Source organism: Phocoena sinus, chromosome 7 (genome assembly GCF_008692025.1).
Source record: "Phocoena sinus isolate mPhoSin1 chromosome 7, mPhoSin1.pri, whole genome shotgun sequence".
Taxonomy (NCBI): domain Eukaryota; kingdom Metazoa; phylum Chordata; class Mammalia; order Artiodactyla; family Phocoenidae; genus Phocoena; species Phocoena sinus.
The window spans coordinates 44999669-45018363 of NC_045769.1; the positions used below are offsets into that span (position 1 = coordinate 44999669).

Genomic DNA, 18695 nt, shown 5'->3' on the forward strand with positions numbered 1-18695 from the left:
CCCCATGCTCGAGTTCACCCCCACCCCCACACCCATCTGTGAAAAAACTGTCTTCCACAAAACCGGTCCCTGGTACCAAAAACATTGGGGACCACTGCTCTATTCTACCTACTTGTACGTATGTTTGAAGTTTTCCATAAACAGGTATATTTTAAATTAATTATTTAATCATAATATCTTGACAGGACGGTTTATTATCATGATTACTAAATCAATAATGTTTTAGGCATTTAAAGAAAATATTATCCTTCATATGTAAAGAAGACACTAGCGATCCAGCAATAGTAAAACAACTGCTCTTAAGAGTTTTACAGAATAACTAATCCATATTGTCGCTCAAAGTCTTTCACACAGTTCCTCTTGAGGACAACTCTATGTATTTAAAAGATTAGCAGGTAAAGTAAGGCTGAACGTTCACTTGGAAGTTAACCAGCCTTTATCAGAAACAAACCCAAAGCAATACATTTGAATTTAAGGAGTAAACAATTTTTTTAAAACAAACAAGACAGAAAAGGCAAAGAATGCTACAAAGCTTCTCTCTTACCTTGACCAAGATGGGATGGTTTTTGAGAAATTATGTGGCCACTGCCATCTAAAACATACTGGGTGCTAAAATTATCAGCAGCAGTCCTTGTCGTAATTAAAACCTGGAATAAAAAAAACTCTAATAAAATTATGATTTTAGTTATTGCAGTGGGCTTATTGTAAAATTAGATTTAAAATAATAATTATATATTTCCTTGATTGATAGAAGTTTTACTTAATAAGGTCTTACAACCATTTCTCTTGAAATATTCCTTAGAGTTACACTAATAAGCAATAGGCTAGCTTACATTTTCTATGTTGCAAATTACCGATTTTTATTTCAAATATTTTACCTTAATTAAAACATACACAAATCAGTATACTTGAAATGGCTATTTGTATTGTATGTATTAAATGACTTACATCTGTAAAATCAAATCAACTGCATTAGGGAAGCTTGCTTTTTAACAGACAATTCCCATAAATTTGTTGGCAAAGTGAAAAATCCTTTTGTAAAGTGATCATTCCCTCCTTCCTTTATATTCTGATAAAACTGCACTTCTCTATTTCAAGTTAATGGTTCAAAAGAGTAAAAATAAATAAATTATACATATATGTATATTTATGTGCAGTTTTCTTAAACCCAAGCTTTGAACTCATTGTTTTAAATGTAAAATTTTTATCAATTAAAAAACTAGCATTAAAACATGTAAGAAAGGATTCCATTCAGCATGAAAATATTTCCTAAGATGTTACAGTCATAGAAATATAAATATTAAGAATGTCTGAACTCTTCTGAGCCATCCTCACCCTCAGCTTTCTATTTACCTACTTTGTGAGATTACTAGAAGTGTACATGCTATGACAGTAGTAAAACATTCCATTATCAGAAAATACCATAGGTGGGCAGTGGGAATGCTGGCAAAAAAAAGCAGGGTGGATTCAGAAAAGGGTAGCCTCCTCACATTTCTAGTGAGTAATGTTGATCCAAAACTGGGAGCAATCTTTCTCAGCCATCCATGAACTCAGCAGAGCTAGCTTAAAATAAATCTATATAATTTAGAAAGAAGCCACAAATATACAGCTCCACTGTTGGAACTCATCCAGGTCCAGCTGGGTCTACATTTAATGGTTCTGTCACCAAGTCCTAACCATGCCCTGATTTCTGGTAGGCCAAATGGCTCTGTGGAACATGTCGGTACCATGAAGGGAAAACCAGAGTCACCACAAAAAAAATTTGGTTTCTCTAGCTTACAGTCCTAGTAGAGTCTATTAGGTTCTGTCTAAGGGTGACGTCCATAAAATCCTTATTAGAGGCTCATTGCTGCAGGCCGCTATTTCTGTCAAAACTGTTCCCTCAAAGAGTTGTACCTGAAACAAAGTTGTGAGCCTCTGTATACTCTTAAGTGATTATTCTACTTCTTCTAAAAATATATTCCATGGTTCAAAAGTTGTACTTTAAAAGTTTTCCTGATAACCAATCTCAATCTTCCTACCTACATCCCAACTCTATTGTGTCCAACAGTGATTTCCTCTAGTAAAGTTTGTTTAAAACAAAGAAGACAGAAATTGCTAGAGATTTTCTTTCCTGTTTCTAATTTAATTACTCTATGATTGTCCCTTTAAAAACAATTCTACATTTAACCAACCACTTCTCCAAAATGCCAAGGTTAACTGAATTCCATTTCTATTCTCCAAAGAGCTAGCCACCTGACCTAAAGCTGGTGTCACTGAGCAAAGGCAGCCCTGAAACTCTGAGTTCTAGTACTAACCCTGCCAGTGGCTTGCTAGATGGTCCTGAATAAATGATTACACTATCATTTTAAGAGGACGGTGATGGTAAGATGAAGATGATGCTAATACTTTATAAGGTTACATGGGTTTTTGTGTTAACTACTTAAGGGCATTTTACAGATATCAACGTGTTCATCCTTTAAACACATTAGTGAATAATAAATATACTCCAGCCAAGATAAACTGAAGTGCTAAAAAACAAAATAGGACCTTAGTGGTCATAATGTAACATTTATGTTATGGTAAAAAAAAAAAGAGAACACAATATTGTTTTCCAATGTCAAATTTTAAAAAACTAGAATGTTTAGGGTACTATGAAATTTATTTAGATAGGAAATGCTTTGCAATTCACTTCAAAAGACAGTGAAAGATAACATGCCTAAGCACGTTTCACAAATTCATGAAATATAGTGTGTTCCTCAAAGCAAAAAATTGTATTTCAAGAGTTCATTTCATCATATGACCCTGTGTCCTGGGCAGGAAACCTTTTTTTGGATGAGGCACAGGTTCAGAATGTGTTAGCTGTGAAGCAGCTAACACATTCGAATCTGTAGCAACTCCACCATCAGGAGCATCTCCAATATTACAAATTATTACTGGTGCTTCCTACTAGAGACATTGAGGAATTGTGGCAGTGAATGAATCTAGTGGTGTCAAGAAAAGAAATAAATAAATTTATTTTAAATAATTTTAAAATGAGAGGTTTATTTTAAAAGAAGTTTTAGAAGTCCTTAGAGGTTATATTAGTTATCAGTTATTAAAAACTGACTGTCTGGTCCAGTTACTGAGTTTCAAGAAATTATAGTACTATTACAAAGTTAAAATTACATAAAAGCATTTAAATTTTAGATAAGCACAATTTTTCTCAATGTTTTAAAAAGAAAGTAAATTGAAAAGCTTAGGATGTATCCTAGCAATTCATGAGAAAAAAATATCCTCTCTTGACAAAAATTCATTGAAGATAATCATATTAAAGTTTTGTGGGTTTTTTTGTTTTGTTTTGGCTGACTTTTGGACAAATACTTTGGCACAAAAACACAAATCTGAAAACTAAGGTAAATGGTCCTCATGATTCAGCTAAAATGTGGACTGTGCATGGATCACTGAAATGTCTTTTTCTTTCTCTGTGTGAGTATGCCTGCCTGCCTGTGCATAACTATACTATGATTTCAGAGCCTTCCTCCAGATGGTCCACTGAGGGAGACTAGCAACAGGGAGATCTTGGCCCTGGCTTTTCTCCTTTCAGCAGTTTTATTATTTGTGAGAAGGCTGCATTTATTTAGGAAGCAGGATAAACCAAGTGTTTCAAAAATCCTGTGCCTATTCTAATTAAAGCCTTACCACAATGGCTCTAAAGGACACAGGAGGTATCCTACACTGTGGAACAGGAAGCAGGAAACAGCAGAATGAAGCTAGAGGCCTCCCTCTACTACTCTTTTATAGCTATGTGGAACCACAAATAAGGGCACCCCAACTCCCATCTTCAAAACAGAATGACTTAGCTTCTCATTCTGCCCCCCTTCAGCCATGGAGGTTTAATGTAACATAAAACAAAAACAAATCTATACATCCCTTTTCATCTCATCACAAAATGTATAATGAACTTGATAGATCAAAATAACACATAGCACATTATAACCACTTTAAAAAATTTGGATGAATGAATCAATAAACATGAGTTTTATGCAAGAGGATGGCTGGCAACTCTTCTAATTCTTCCCAAGGAAAAACAAGAGAAAAAAGTGAACTTAAGCTACAGAATAAAGACCATTGGTGAGAATTAGAAGGAATTTACCTAGGAATGGCAGTTAAATTTTAGAAAGGATTTCCTGAAAATGTTGAGGAGTCTGCATAAACTTTGAAAGTTAAGATGAAATACTGCTTACCAACAAGAGAATGAGCAAGGCTGATGATGCCATCACCTTACGTGATACAGACGCATGCTACTTTTCACATTCAAGTCCAGAATAAAAATAACTTTCATCTTCATGGTACATGACCATATTCTAGATACTTTAATACATATTATTTCATTTAACTCTCAAATCATTATCTGCACTTTATAGATTAAAAAAAAATTGGCTCTCGGAAAAGTCAACCTGTTTTATGCCTTTGGCCAACTCTCTTATTTAAACTCTTGGAAATGATAATTAGGCTTCTGAATCTTCGTCCAGAGTGGGTTCTAATTTGAAGAAAACAAAACAAATCAAAACTGTTTTGTATTCCTCTGAAAACTGAGATGTAATTTAGCCTCCATTTAAAATCTATTTCAAAAAACTTACACGAGTTTCTCATACATTTCCTTGGAGGAAAAAAAGGTCATTTTTAACATAATGTATACAAAATATCAGCCTAAAAGGAAATAAAATCTTTTATTGTGTGTTTTATTATGTAACAGGAAGAATATATACAAACAGTCTTCTTAAAAAATTTTATGAACAGGTCAAAACAGGATTTTCACTATCTCTAGCTCATTCTAGTCAGTATGCTAGTAATTAGTATCAGGAATTTAACACTGAAGACTGACAAATATCCCAAGATTATTGCTCCACAAACAACAATAAATTTCAAGAGAAGTTATGCTTGATGATACAATTTTTAAAAAATCGTATCAATTTGTTTCAGTCACTGACACCTTCATCGCAGATTATGGAAGCAGTAATTCCAGTTTTAAATACCAATAGATCACTCTGTAGATATAAATTTTTTTTTTACTCTTTTGGACTGTTTAAGATTGGAAGTCATTTTATAATTGACAAATTAGGAAAACTGCCCATTCTTTTAAAATGTATAAATAAAAAAACAGAATTAGACGTATTTTAAATTTCTTCACCCAATTTTGCTGAAAGTCTAGTTAATTTTTTCTTTTTATAACTAAAATTATTAACATCTTTAAAATAATCTAACAAAAAATAATTTCAACAGTTTTGGGTGATGGCTGTTTAACAGTGTGACAAAACTATATACCAATTGCATATTATCAATCTACCGAGTCTGAGATGATTTACATCTGTATGACTTTAAATTATCTACATCAGTTAGTTTGGCAGACAAAATGACCAAATCACTAATTTTTATTATGTAACTGCAATCTCTATCCAAAGATTTTCAAAATAAGTTGGAGCCTTTAAAATAAACATGCAACTTCTATACCTGAAACTTCAATTCTTTCTGAATGGTAAAGAATATTGTTTAAAAAGTTGAATTTTGGGCTTCCCTGGTGGCGCAGTGGTTGAGAGTCTGCCTGCCGATGCAGGGGACACGGGTTCGTGCCCTGGCCCGGGAAGATCCCACATGCCGCGGAGCGGCTGGGCTCATGAGCCATGGCCACTGAGCCTGCGCGTCCGGAGGCTGTGCTCTGCAGCGGGAGAGGCCACAACAGTGAGAGGCCCGCGTACCGCAAAAAAAAAAAAAAAAAAAAAAGTTGAATTTTTTCCCCAAAAAAGCACTCATTAATTTGCCTTGCTGAATAACAATTTTTAATTTTTAAATGTAATTGACCTTAACAACCAGGTATTACTTTCTGTGTTTCTGAAATACTATTCAGAACCCTCCCATATAATTTTTAACTTGACTACCCCTTGATAACCTCTCTATTGAGCACTGTGGGCCCGAGTATATTTATTATTTTAATATGAGGTTTTTTGTGGGGTTTTTTTTGTGGTACGCGGGCCTCTCACTGTTGTGGCCTCTCCCGTTGCGGAGCACAGGCTCCGGATGCGCAGGCCCAGCGGCCATGGCTCACGGGCCCAGCCGCTCTGCAGCGCGTGGGATCCTCCCGTACCGGGGCACGAACCCGCGTCCCCTGCATCAGCAGGCAGACTCTCAACCACTGCGCCACCAGGGAAGCCCCAATATGAGGTATTTTTAAACTTATAAATACCTTTATAACCATGCTAGTAAGAAAGCAGCATGACCTACTGTGGAAAACTCATTACTGAGAGGCATGAGATTGTAAATGAATTTTTGGCTTTGCCATGGATACATTATGTGTCTCTAAACAGGTCAGAATTTTAATATTCCATTTACTTCACTGTGCACAGTTCCTCTGAAGTAAACTACTTAGCACAGAACCCTGCATACAGCAGATACTGAAATATTAGCTGACTGATTATTAGACTGTGTTTTGAAGTTGAGGTGAGAAAACCTGGCATTTGGCTTCACAAGACCTCGTTTTCCTTATCAGTAAGATAAGGAGACTAAACCATAAAAGACTGAGATGGAGACCAGCACTGGGGAGTGCTCCAGAGATGATCACTTGTGAGGGCAGGGCAGAAAGAGAAGTGAGGCTGTGCCATAGTCACAAGGCCTTGGCAGACCCCAGGGGGGCACTCTGGAGCAGAAACAGCACTGCAGAGCTGCTTCTGAATTGGAATAAGGCCTTTACAACCCCGCATCAACTAGTTATTGGATGGCAGGTTGCCCTGTATGAAGTGGGTAAGGGTCCACTACTAATACAAGAGGCCCCTGTATAAGAAACAATCAAATCTAAATCATCAAAAAATCTGTGACAAAATAGTACTTACTGTAAGATTCCATTCAAATCAAGTTCAAGTACAGGTATGACTAATCTATGTTGATAGGGATCAGAATAGACATTACCTTTGAGGTGTACTAAATGGGAGGGGACATGACAGAAAACTTCAGGGATGCTGATAATGGTCTAAATCTTGATCTGAAGTATACATACTTAAATATTCACATACTCACACACACACTCACACTTATCTATGCGTGATTTTCCCAGACTTACAAGAAAAGAGAGTCCACAAAATACTGGAATATTTTCTAAGATAAACACTTGACATTGCAATATGTAAACTGAACATAATTTTTTTAAAGCTTATAGTTTTCTATTATTGTGATACTTTGACAATTTTTTTATTCCTTTTGTGATTTTGATGAACAAAATTATTTTAAATATTTATACTTAAGGCATTCAAATGCTTCAAAAATAAAACAAGGCAAAATGATAAACCTGGATATCAAGTGGGCTTAAGTAATCAAATAAAAAAACAAGACAGAGAGTATCGCAGGATAAGGACTTGCAAAACTGCCATCTAAAATCAGAACTACAGTGAAAATTTGGAGAAATCATGGCTGATGTACAATGTATTTTAAAAAACTAAGTATAGTACTGCCACCTAGCAGACAAAGTTGATAATGACCAACTTCAGTTCTGAAAGGTTATTATATACATCTTATAGAAAATACAGAAACGCTAAACAATATATTTTTGAACGATACTTGCCAAAATAAGGCTTAACAACTATAACTATCTGCCAAATTTGGACGACTGCTAAAAAAGCGAATACTTTTATTCTCAAACAAATTATATGATTTCTAAAATAGCCACTGAGAACTCCAACAATAGTACTAGCACTGGGAGCTTCAAAGCTTCCGTGGTACAAATCCCACCCCATTTTAAAAACAGACTCTTTGTACAAGATTCTAGGGCTACAGGTTCCCATACACAGTCTCTGGGGATAAAAATGGGCAATGGCCAGTTGTACCCTCTAGTTGCTCTTCCCTAAAATCTATCTGGAGACTCAGTGAACTCTAAATAAAGCAAGAGCTGAGAAAGATAGAGAAAGCACACGGTGTGCTAGATTTTGGATAGAGATTTTAAGCAGAATGCACTTAACGAATGACAAGGTCTTTCCTTCTTTAGTGATGTCTGAACATCTGGATTCTAACAAGCAAGGGCCCTTAGTCCTCTGTGCCAGAATAGCAAAACCTCCCACTTTAACCTCTACCTCTTCCCCAACCCACAATTCTTCTTTCTTACATAGGCATCAGCTTACAGAGTCCCGAAGTAAAGAGTAAGTGAATACCTAGCTGGGGCCCTTTCCACAGAAAACAGAAAATCTACACTTTGCCAGCATTCTAAAGGCAAAAGGGCCAAGGGAAAACCAAAATAAGCCTGAAGAATATATCATTGCTGGGGAGACTAGGCTACTAAATAGATAAAGAAATAGCAACAATATCTCATGTCCTTGCCACTTTTCTGGGACAATACGTATAAAGTCCTAGCATTTTACTGCACCTGTGCACGCTCACCCAAACAGGGTCTGCCAGCCTAAGCACAAAAGAAAGGATACACAGCCACTGGGCAAACCTAGGTAGCTAAAGAGATCCTCACAATTACCATGTCACTCACTGGCACACAGATACTATCACACTATAAAACAGAGCCTAACACACACAGAATAACAGTACAGCACAAAGAAACTAGTGATCAAACATAACTGAGATACATGGAAATGAAGAGATCAAGGTTCTAGATGGGCTTTGCCACAAACTAGTTATGTAACTTAGGGCAGAGGCAGTGACGTATAATTGGTACTATGCAATGGAGTGGGTCAGGCACTGAACTTAAGGGTTCATAGAAATTGAAAACATCTAGCAATCAGGAGAGCAAAGTTCTAGCTAGGGTTTAGCTCAAGTCAATGCACATCTCTAGAGCACAATCCAGTTATCTGTATTGACTAGAGTAGTATTTCCAGAGTGCATTCCACAGCATAACAGAATAACAGTGATATGTGTCTCAATAAAAGAGTTTCATAGACAAGTAAGTGCAGGAAATGTCTGTACTGTAAACCACCAACCTCAGAGATTCACAATGCACTTTAGTACAGTAAAGGCTCTGAGAAGTGCTTATAGTTAAGATACCTGTTTAATTTTAATACTTTTCCAAGTCAGTGGATCACTAAACCATTTTTTCCTCTTATTAATGTTACCACTGAAAAACACTCTTTGCCATTCCTCAAAAAATTAAACAGAATTATAGTAGTCCCCCTTTATCTGCGGGAGACATTTTTCAAGACCCCCAATGGATGCCTGAAACTGCAGATAGTATCAAACCCTATATATACTATGTTTTTTTCCTATGTATACATACCTAAGACAAAGTTTAATTTATAAATTAGGCACAGTAAGAGAATACCTGAATTGCTGGCATCACTGCTCTTGCACTTTGGGGCCATTATTAAGTAAAATAAGGGTTCCTTTGAACACAAGCACTATGATAACCCAGATGGCTAGAAAGTGACTAACCAGCTGGTAGTATATAATACGTGGATATGCAAGACAAAGGGATGATACACGTCCCAGGCAGGACAGAGCAGAACTGCACAAAATTTCATCATGCTACTCAGAATGGTGCACAATGTAAAATTTATGAATTATTTGTGGAATTTTTCCACTTAATATTGTCCGACAGTGGTTGACTGTGGTAACTGAAACCATGGAAAGCAAAACCATGGATAAGGGGGGACTATTGGACCATTTGGTCCAGCTATTCCACTTCTGGGTATATACCCAAAAAAGTGGAAGCAAGGACTCAAACAGACATCTGTACACCAATATTCACAGCAGCATTATTCACAAGAGCCAAATAGTGGAAACAACCCAAATGTCCATTGACAGATGAATGGATACAACAGAGTATCATTCAGCCTTAAGAAGAATGAAATTCTAATACATGTTACAACATGTATGAATCTTAAAAACATTACACTGAGTGAAATAGGCCAGACCCAAAATGACAAATAGTGTATGATTTCAATTATAAGACATACCTAGAACAGTCAAATTCATAGAGACAGAAAGCAGAATACTTACCAGTTACCTGTGGACAGGGGAAAGGAGAATAGAGGTTTATTGTTTAATGGGCATAGTTTCAGTTCGGGATGATGAAAAAGTTCTGGAGATGGATGGTGGTGATGCCTACACAACAATGTCAATGTATTTTATACCATTGAATTGTACACTTAAAAATGACAAAAATAGTAAATTTTATGTATATTTTACACAATAAAATGTATATTTTACGCAATAAAAAAAAACTCTTTGCCAAATTCTGGGTAAGTTGTCTCTTAATTCTAATATTGTGTTATTATGAAACCACTAAAATAGTCAATACAAATTACCTCACCTCAGCTACACAACAAATGGACCCCAAGGCTTCTCCACGAAAACCGTAAGTTGTCAAATTTTCAAGATCTTCATGACCTCTTATTTTTGAGGTATAGTACTTCACTGCCATCACGGGTGCATCATCAGCCTTGATACCCTCACCATTGTCTCGCACCTCAATCTTATCAAACCCATAGTTCTCCTATGAAAGTTAAACAGTACTTTTAGTATATACAGACATTAAACTATTATCACATTTACAAACAGAATGTAACACAAGTGAAATGGTTTTGTCATTTATCTATCTTTTATGGAAACTTAACATTTAAGAAGTAAGAGTTTAAATTCTTAATTCTACCAATTCCTAGCTATGGTACTATGGGCAAGTCCCTTATTTTCCTTGCACTCAGATTCAACTATAAAATAAGGAGATCAGTATGATCTTCAAGGTTCCCTAGAATTGTTTCAGTATGATAGGTATATATGTTTAAATTTATGTTTAAACTTGCCCAGAAATATTCTTCTAAGTTATATACACTTTTGTATATATAATCTCTCAAATAAAACAGATTACCATCACCATCAAAAACACCACCTGGGGGCTTCCCTGGTGGCGCAGTGGTTGAGAGTCCACCTGCTGATGCAGGGGTTCGTGTCCTGGTCCGGGAGGATCCCACATACCGCAGAGCGGCTGGGCCCGTGAGCCATGGCCGTTGAGCCTGCGCGTCCGGAGCCCGTTCTCCGCAACAGCAGAGGCCACAACAGTGAGAGGCCCACGTACCGCAAAAAAAAAACCCAAAAAAACAAAAACACCAGCTGGTTCTACCCACCAAGAGTCTAGCAATCATCATTATTCAATCTGACTTTTAATACTTTGTCCCTGAACTACTTATTGCTTTCATAAATAAATAAAAATCTGCTACATTATAGCTTTCTAATTTTCTTTCTGCAAATAGTCACCTAACAGACTGCTGAGAAAATATAGCTAACTGGCAATCTCAGAGTTTTTAATTTGAAAATGGAGGGAAAAAAACAAATCATAGCTTAATACTGGTAATTTAATACTAAAAATATGCATACATAACAAATACAAAGCCTAAATTCCTAGAGTGATCACACTTTCTATGAATACCATATTCTAAATTTGGTAGCAAGCTTCTATCATAAGCTTTACTTCACAAAGTTTATGTGTATGGCCTTAAATGCATGTTATAAAGGGAAAAAAATCTTCCTACAATTATAATGACTCTGCTATTTAAAAATAATACTTTTTAATAACCTAGAATTATATACTGTGTCACTACTTTTTAGATAAATTAGAAATAAAAGGTGTTGGGGGGAGACACCTAAGATTTAGTTTCTTATCTCTCCCTCGATCTAAAAATTATCTTTCTGGGAATAGCTTGTCTGCTTCATTTTATAGAAAAATAATTATAGAAATGCAAATCTTTCAATATAAATAAGAACTGCAGGCACTTGAGTAAAATAACACAAAGATCTGTTTAAATGTTTAAAATAATATCTACATGTTTAATTTACTAATTACGAAAACATTCCTAGTCAGAACAGTTATTACTGTGTTAAACTATAATAAAACAGATCTTATTATGTAAAGCAACAGACTTGTTTATTCTAAAATTCTACAAAGCAGGAACTGGCAAATGTCAAGAGACTTAAATATGCAGCAGGATAAAAATGTGTACTTTAATTTACTTTTTAAAGAGGACTTCTGTTGGCTCTGTAAAACGATTTCTAAAAACTATGTTTTTCTTCCAAGAACTTTGAGAATAAGACATATGTTTGCCTGCCTAAGATTCTTAAGTTAAATTTGTCAGATATAATTATATAATCCTATTTAAGTATTATCAACTGTATTCTAATCAGACTGAACTGACTACATAAAATGTCTAAGAAAAAGAAAATGTCTTTCTTTCGGTTTAATTTAATTTTTTCGTGTTTATAAAGCTTTTACTATATTATTTAAAACCAAAGTAGTGGTTTGATAGACTATAGAACAGCGGTTCTCAGCATCAACCAGAAACTTGTTAGAAACACAAAGTTGGGGCCCTACCTAGAATCTGAAATTCTGCGGCCCAATAACTGTTTTAACAGACTCCCTAAAATTACTGATGCACCCAAATGTTATGAAAACCACTGGCATAGAGGAAAGATCCTGAATGAGTTTTAGAGTCATAAAGACCTGGATTGCAATCTCAGCTCCAGTACTTACTACTTACATGACTTTGGGAAAGTTCTCAGAACCTCAATTATTTATAAAATGAGTATAGCAGTAGCTAATTCATAGAGCTTTTACAAGGAGCAAATGGGTAACATATATATAATATATGTATATGAAATGGGAAGGTCTCTTTCCTACAAAGATATTCATATCAGTAGTCTTTCTAATGCCATAATACCAGAAATAATATGAATATCTGATAATTAGGAGATTACAAAAAAATGTATTCTTACGTTCGCACAAATTTATTTACCATTTATGTACCAGATACTGGACAGGTATAGAGGACACAAAAAAATATAGACCTTACCTCCATGAGCTAGTAACTTATAACAGGGGAGGTAGACCTGAAGACTAATTGTAATAAATCATAATAAGAGTCATAAGTCATTATTAACTCAAATGATTTAATATGTAGCACTTAAATTTAAAAATGTGAAAACTATGAAGCAACAAGGGACACAGTTCTGAAATAAGATTAGGTAGAAAAAACAAAATGCAAATGAGAATCTATAAAACAAGTAAACACAAATAACCAAGGATAAGTATTAGAAAATACGGACAAACTAATTTCATGTTTTATGATAGAGTCCTTTAGAATAAGCTCTCCTTTATAATTTCCTTTAATGTTACTGTAACACTGATCTAAATTAAAACTTATTTTTAAGAATTTACTCTTAAACAGGAAAAGGGGTTCAATGTCCTAAGAATAATTTACTGTTATATAAAGAAAAGAAAGGTAATAATTGTAAGGAGAAAACATCTGTCCAACCCTTTTTTGCTTTCAAAGTACTTGGCAGCATCTCAGGGACACTCACCAGTTTAACATCTATGCTTGTGGCACCAGCATCCAAGGAGTTTTCTATGAGCTCTTTTACGACACTGACCACTGAAGTGATTATTTGAGAACTGGAAAGGAGGCGAATTGTTGCTGCCGGCAGCTGTTTCATTCTAGCTTTTAGCAGAGTAGCTAGAAAATAAAATATAAGTTGTAAAAATAAAAATTGTTAAACATTCCTAACAGAACGGATAGCAACAACAGCAGCAATAATAGCAATGCATATTTATTGAGCCTCACTGTATGTCAGGGTCTACTGTTAAGCACATACAGTATTAAATCATCTATTTCTTACGAATACCCTTTAAAATAGATGCCATTATCATCTCCATATTATAAGACTAAGGCACAGAGAAATTTGTTGGTAAATCACACTATGTTACTAATTAAAGAATGATAAGAATAATTGTGCAATAAGTGTAATATATGATGTGTCTGGCTAGGAATCACCAGATGGTGCTGTCAACTGTTATGCAGATAATGTCAGTCATGTGCCTTAATGGCAGTTGCACTTGAACATCATTAGTCATCTACACATTTTGATGAATTACAATATCTCTTTCAATTATTGAGCTCTTTTAGAGTTAGGAAATCCAGACTCTAGAATTACTCTTAATCTAAACTAGTCATACTCAGACACATCATATCAGATTACTATCCTATGCACTACTGTGTCTAAAACATCTTTCTAGTCATGTGGCTCCCCAAAGCCAAATTATGATAAAGCTCAAACCATATGCTGGCATTCAAGGTCCTTTACATGCCGATCCAACTTGTACATCCAAAATCTCTCTGCCAGTAATTAGTTTAGCCATGAAACCCTTTGTCTGAAACCTTTTCAAACAAAGAAACAAAAAAATTTCATATGGAAATCACGTATGTAAAATTTGCAGGGAGTGGGGTTTGCAACTACCTTAATGCCTAACTCAGAAAAGATTTCAGGCAAATAAAAAATACTAGCTTGACAGAATGCAATTCCTCTAGAGTCATGATTTTATTTGACAATAAAAAGGTGGGGGGAGGGGGAGGAGCCCTAGGTACTTCCTTAATTTACCATGACTAGTTACATGCTCACATGATGATCTGACCCTATGGGATCTAGATCCAAACGAAACAACAATGCCAAAGACAAACCAAACCAAATAAAAAGGTTTCTGTTTAGGATTCTTTCTCAGGCAACTTAAGACATAAAACAAGCAGAGTCACATAAAGTTTAAGAATAAGTAACTGAGCAAGAAATGGAGTTTAGCCATTACAATGATTACATAAAACTTTAAGGGATGCATTTCTGGGAAGAAGTCAATATACTGAGTTCTGAATGGTGTTAACTGTTCACAATTCATAACTATATTTTGCTTTGTACAAGGCAAAGCTGATTAACACAATGGAAAAATATGCCACTAATTATTATTATACACTAATAGCTATATAATGTTGAGGAAGTTAAAATTAAACTCTAAAACTCAATCACCTAACCTAAAATAGAGATAATAATGATATCATATGGTTGTGGTGAGAAGTAAATAAGATAATGTATACAACGTATTATAGTGCTTGGCATATACATGCTAAAAAATCCCAGGATCTCTGGACTAAATTGAGTTCCTCCAAACTACATGAATACCACACCCCCCAACACACTTCTAACTCCTAGCCCCACAGGAGCTAACCCAGTGCTTGGAATCAGGTTAGGCTTGGGTTTAAGAAGTCTTCTTCCTTAGTTTGAGAGTCCCAGGGATCTAAGAAAAACATTTATCAAGCAAGCTTTGGCGTGTAAACCTAGCCTCACCTCAACCTTCCCTCCTTCTGCAGAGATTAATTAATCTCTTTATTAATCTCATCACCTTTGTCTCATTCTCTATAACCTCTCTTACAAAATCTTCTATTTCTCCCCAGCAAGTCCCTAATTTCATCCCAACCTTCCCCCTCTTCTAGTTTACTGAGATCAAGGCAGACCACAGCATCAACTCTATCTTCACACACTTTACCTCCTCCACCATACTGTGTCCTTTGGTTTCTTAAAATGTCTCCACCTCTACCCATGTTCTTCTTCACTCAGTCTCAGACCAATGTCTTTCTTCTAAACTAACACTTCCACCTAGTTTCTTTATCTAGTCCCATCCCTCCTCCAGGCCTCTTGGTCTTGAAAACAAAAACAAAAAATTCTTCCCTCAACCTTATTAACTCTATGATTATCTTCTTTATGAAGCCAAACTTGAATAAGTAACCTGTATTCACTATCACCAATTCCCTATCACCAACTCACTTCCAAAACCCTTGCAAAATAGCTTACACAACCACTGTTAGGATTTTGCTTTCTTCAAGTTCACCAATGAGATCTTAAATCATCAAATCCTTTTCTCAGGATTCACATTCCTTGATATCCCTGAAGCATGTGACATTGATGATACTGCCTATTCTCAAGGATTATACCATCCATCAATACCTCTTGGATCTCTTCGTGTTTTCTTCACTCTCTTCCCAGAAAAATGGGCATTCCCTAATTCCTCTCCCCTCTTCTTATATACCCAAAACCCTATAACCTTAGATGTCATAGAACAACATCTAAATCTACATCTCAACAGTGATCTCTCTCTTCCCGAGTTAAGACAGGCATTTCTTACAATCAGTGTCACTACTACCTCAAAATGTTTATAAAATAGAACTTATCTTCTTGTTCCGCCCTCCATACCTCCCACTTAACTTTGCTATTTCTCTTAATAACTCACTGTTCTTAGTGACCAAGTCAAAAACTTCAAACTTCCTTTGCCAGCAATCCCGCCCTATTTGCACCTCTACTTTCTCCTAATGCAATACTATCTATCATTCTAGACCCGGTTTCAATATCATTTGTAACATGGTCCTTTCTGATCACCCAACCAGGAATGACCCTTTCCTCCCATTCCGAAAGAACTTGGCTTGCTTATCACACCCCTGTCCTGACCTATACAACCTCTAAATGCACGGAATTATATACTTCTGGATGCAACACAGAGTAATCAGAGTACTTCACTCAAGGTGAGTACTTCATAATTATTAATGAAGTGGCCACGAAAAATAATTTCATCGGCACCTACCTCATGCCAAGGTAAAACGTTAGGAAAAGTGACCTCCTTCCCATCAAGTCACCATTGCCTTAACTCCTTCCCTTTATGTATTCTATTTTAACTGGACTCCATATCATCCCCTTCATCACTTGTATCTCCTAACCAGGCTTTTTTTCTAGAATCCAGGGCCTTATTTCCAACTACTTTCTAAATATCATCATTTAGATGACCGAAAGGCACCCTAAACTCAACATGTCCCAAAGAGATCAGATCTTTCTCTAATTGTCTTTCTTGCTATATTTATTTGATAATAAAAATAACAGCTAACATAAGTTACTTAAATATATATAATTATTCCAGTTAATTCTCACAACAAGCTTATGTATAGTGTCATTCCTCTATCACAAACAGGATTTAAAAGCTTGATCGCTTGTTCCAAGATCACACAACTATTAAGTGACAGACGCACACCTGCATATTTTGTCATGTTTGACTCCAAAGGCTATGCTCATCCAGTCTCACAAAGCAAAATTAGAAACCTTGAGTCATCCTTGAAATTCTCCTCACTCTCTACATCCTGCCACCCACTCCTCCCTCTCTTACTACCTAAATATTTCTCAAACTAGTTCTTTCCTCTCTATCCCTATGGCTACTGCCTCTGTTCAGCCCTTCAACAATTTTCCCCTGACCTATTGCAATAACCAGCTAATTGACAGCTTGCCTGGAATCTCAACCACCTACAGGATTCTTCCTATAATTTACATTTAATCATGTTGCTATCCTACTTAAAATTTTATAAATATTTCCAATTACTAACTATGTTAAATCCAAACTCCTTACAATTGAACCTGTCTTTCTAATCTCATCCCACTCTTCTCCAAATGCACACTGGGCCAGTCATACTATGCAACTTGTCTCTCTTAATGTGATGGCAGTGACTCCTTCCTTGGCTCATAAGGTTCCCTTTCTCTACTGATGACTTCTCACCATCCTTCTAGATTTAGTTCAAGTATCACCTCCTCTAGGAAGCCTTTCTTACCAGCTCCAACCCTTGCCCCAACAGATTAGGCAGTCCTTCCTCTGTACTCCCAGAGCACCTTTTCCTTATTTCTAACACCAAACTCATCACGGATTATTCTAAGTATTGGATTTCTGTCCCTTCCTCCTGGCTGAGAGTTCTCTGAGGATATATTAATCTCATATCCCTAGCACAACCTCTGGAACATAACAAGCATTCCACCGTATGTGTACCAAATGGCATCTTTTGAAAAGTGGAAGGGTTGATATCAGGCTTACGACTCACAGCAAAGAATGTCTAAGAATGCCAGGAATCAGTCTTCTATATTTGCTGAGAGGTAAATCAAACACTACTGAAAGAGTGCTGATGATCAGGAAATTCAGTTAAGGCTAACAGTGTACCTAAAAAAGAAGTAAAGATCAGAGAACTCATAAACTTTAGGAAGCACACAATGAAATAATTATTTTTTTAAAAAACGTAATAAATCTAACCTAATTGGTTTTATAAGGCCATTAGAAATGCAATATATGTACACATATATGTGTATATACAGTCAACATTCTCTTACACCAATTTTGAAAAGCCATTGTAAGTTATTTCAGCAATATGAATAAAAAAACCCCACATTTCCTCAGCATATAACACAAGTACCTGTCTTCAGCGTGTAGACAGACCCAGAATGACACCAGTAAAAATCATGGTTAACCGAAAAGTTTGCTTCCGCCACTTGCACGATGCCACAACCTACAATATTATAAAACCCCTCACTCACACTCTAGACAGGCTGAGTTACGGCCGTCAGGGGTTAAAGTTTCTTCCTGGCAAACAACAACTTTAAGATCTGCACCCAGAAGGATCTGAGGAATGGGCTGCAACAAAGGCCTAAACACCATTTAGTCAGGAAAGTCCAAATCAGACATTAAGCAGCCCACACCTGCTGGGAGACCGCTCTCCAGGTGTGCGCGCTCGCTAGCCGGGCTTCGTCCGCTTCCCGCCCCGCGAGGGGAGCGGGGGAGGGGCGCCCACTGCGGCCGCCGGCGCTCCCGCCCAGACCGGGACAAGTGGAGGGGAGGAGGCTCTCGAGCTTACGATATAAGAATGAATACCCGTTAGCCACACGACACTACCTTCTTGCTCGCGCGAGGTGGGCAACAACAATCCACTAGCAGACCAGCCAGCGTCCCAGCCGGAGCCCAGGCCCGGCCTGGCGGATCCCCTACTCACCCACAACGTACGCGGGGCGGGGCAGGCACCGAGCACACCGCCCTTAATCCCTCCCTGCCCGGCGAACGTGTGATTGGCGCCGTCCTCAGCCAA

At 36.6% G+C, this 18695-nt stretch overlaps 1 protein-coding gene across 5 annotated transcripts in view; it reads right to left on the reverse strand.

Annotated features, from left to right (window-relative positions):
• PMS1 (PMS1 homolog 1, mismatch repair system component) overlaps positions 1-18638 on the reverse strand; it is a 98679-nt gene extending 80041 nt beyond the window's left edge. For 2 of the 5 annotated variants that reach the window (XR_004350764.1, XM_032637865.1), the window contains exons 1-5: positions 18506-18638; positions 17664-17779; positions 13294-13445; positions 10256-10438; positions 545-647 (exon numbers count right to left, since the gene is read on the reverse strand). Coding sequence is in view for 3 of the 5 variants with exons in the window: in XM_032637865.1 (XP_032493756.1) it covers positions 545-647; positions 10256-10438; positions 13294-13425 (418 nt within the window). In the remaining 2 variants the exon portion in view is untranslated. Of the gene's footprint in view, positions 1-544; positions 648-10255; positions 10439-13293; positions 13446-17663; positions 17780-18312; positions 18329-18505 lie in introns of those variants that run through there. The other 3 variants (XR_004350765.1, XM_032637866.1, XM_032637867.1) reach the window with 3 other exon arrangements.
• Positions 18639-18695: the final 57 nt, after the last annotated feature.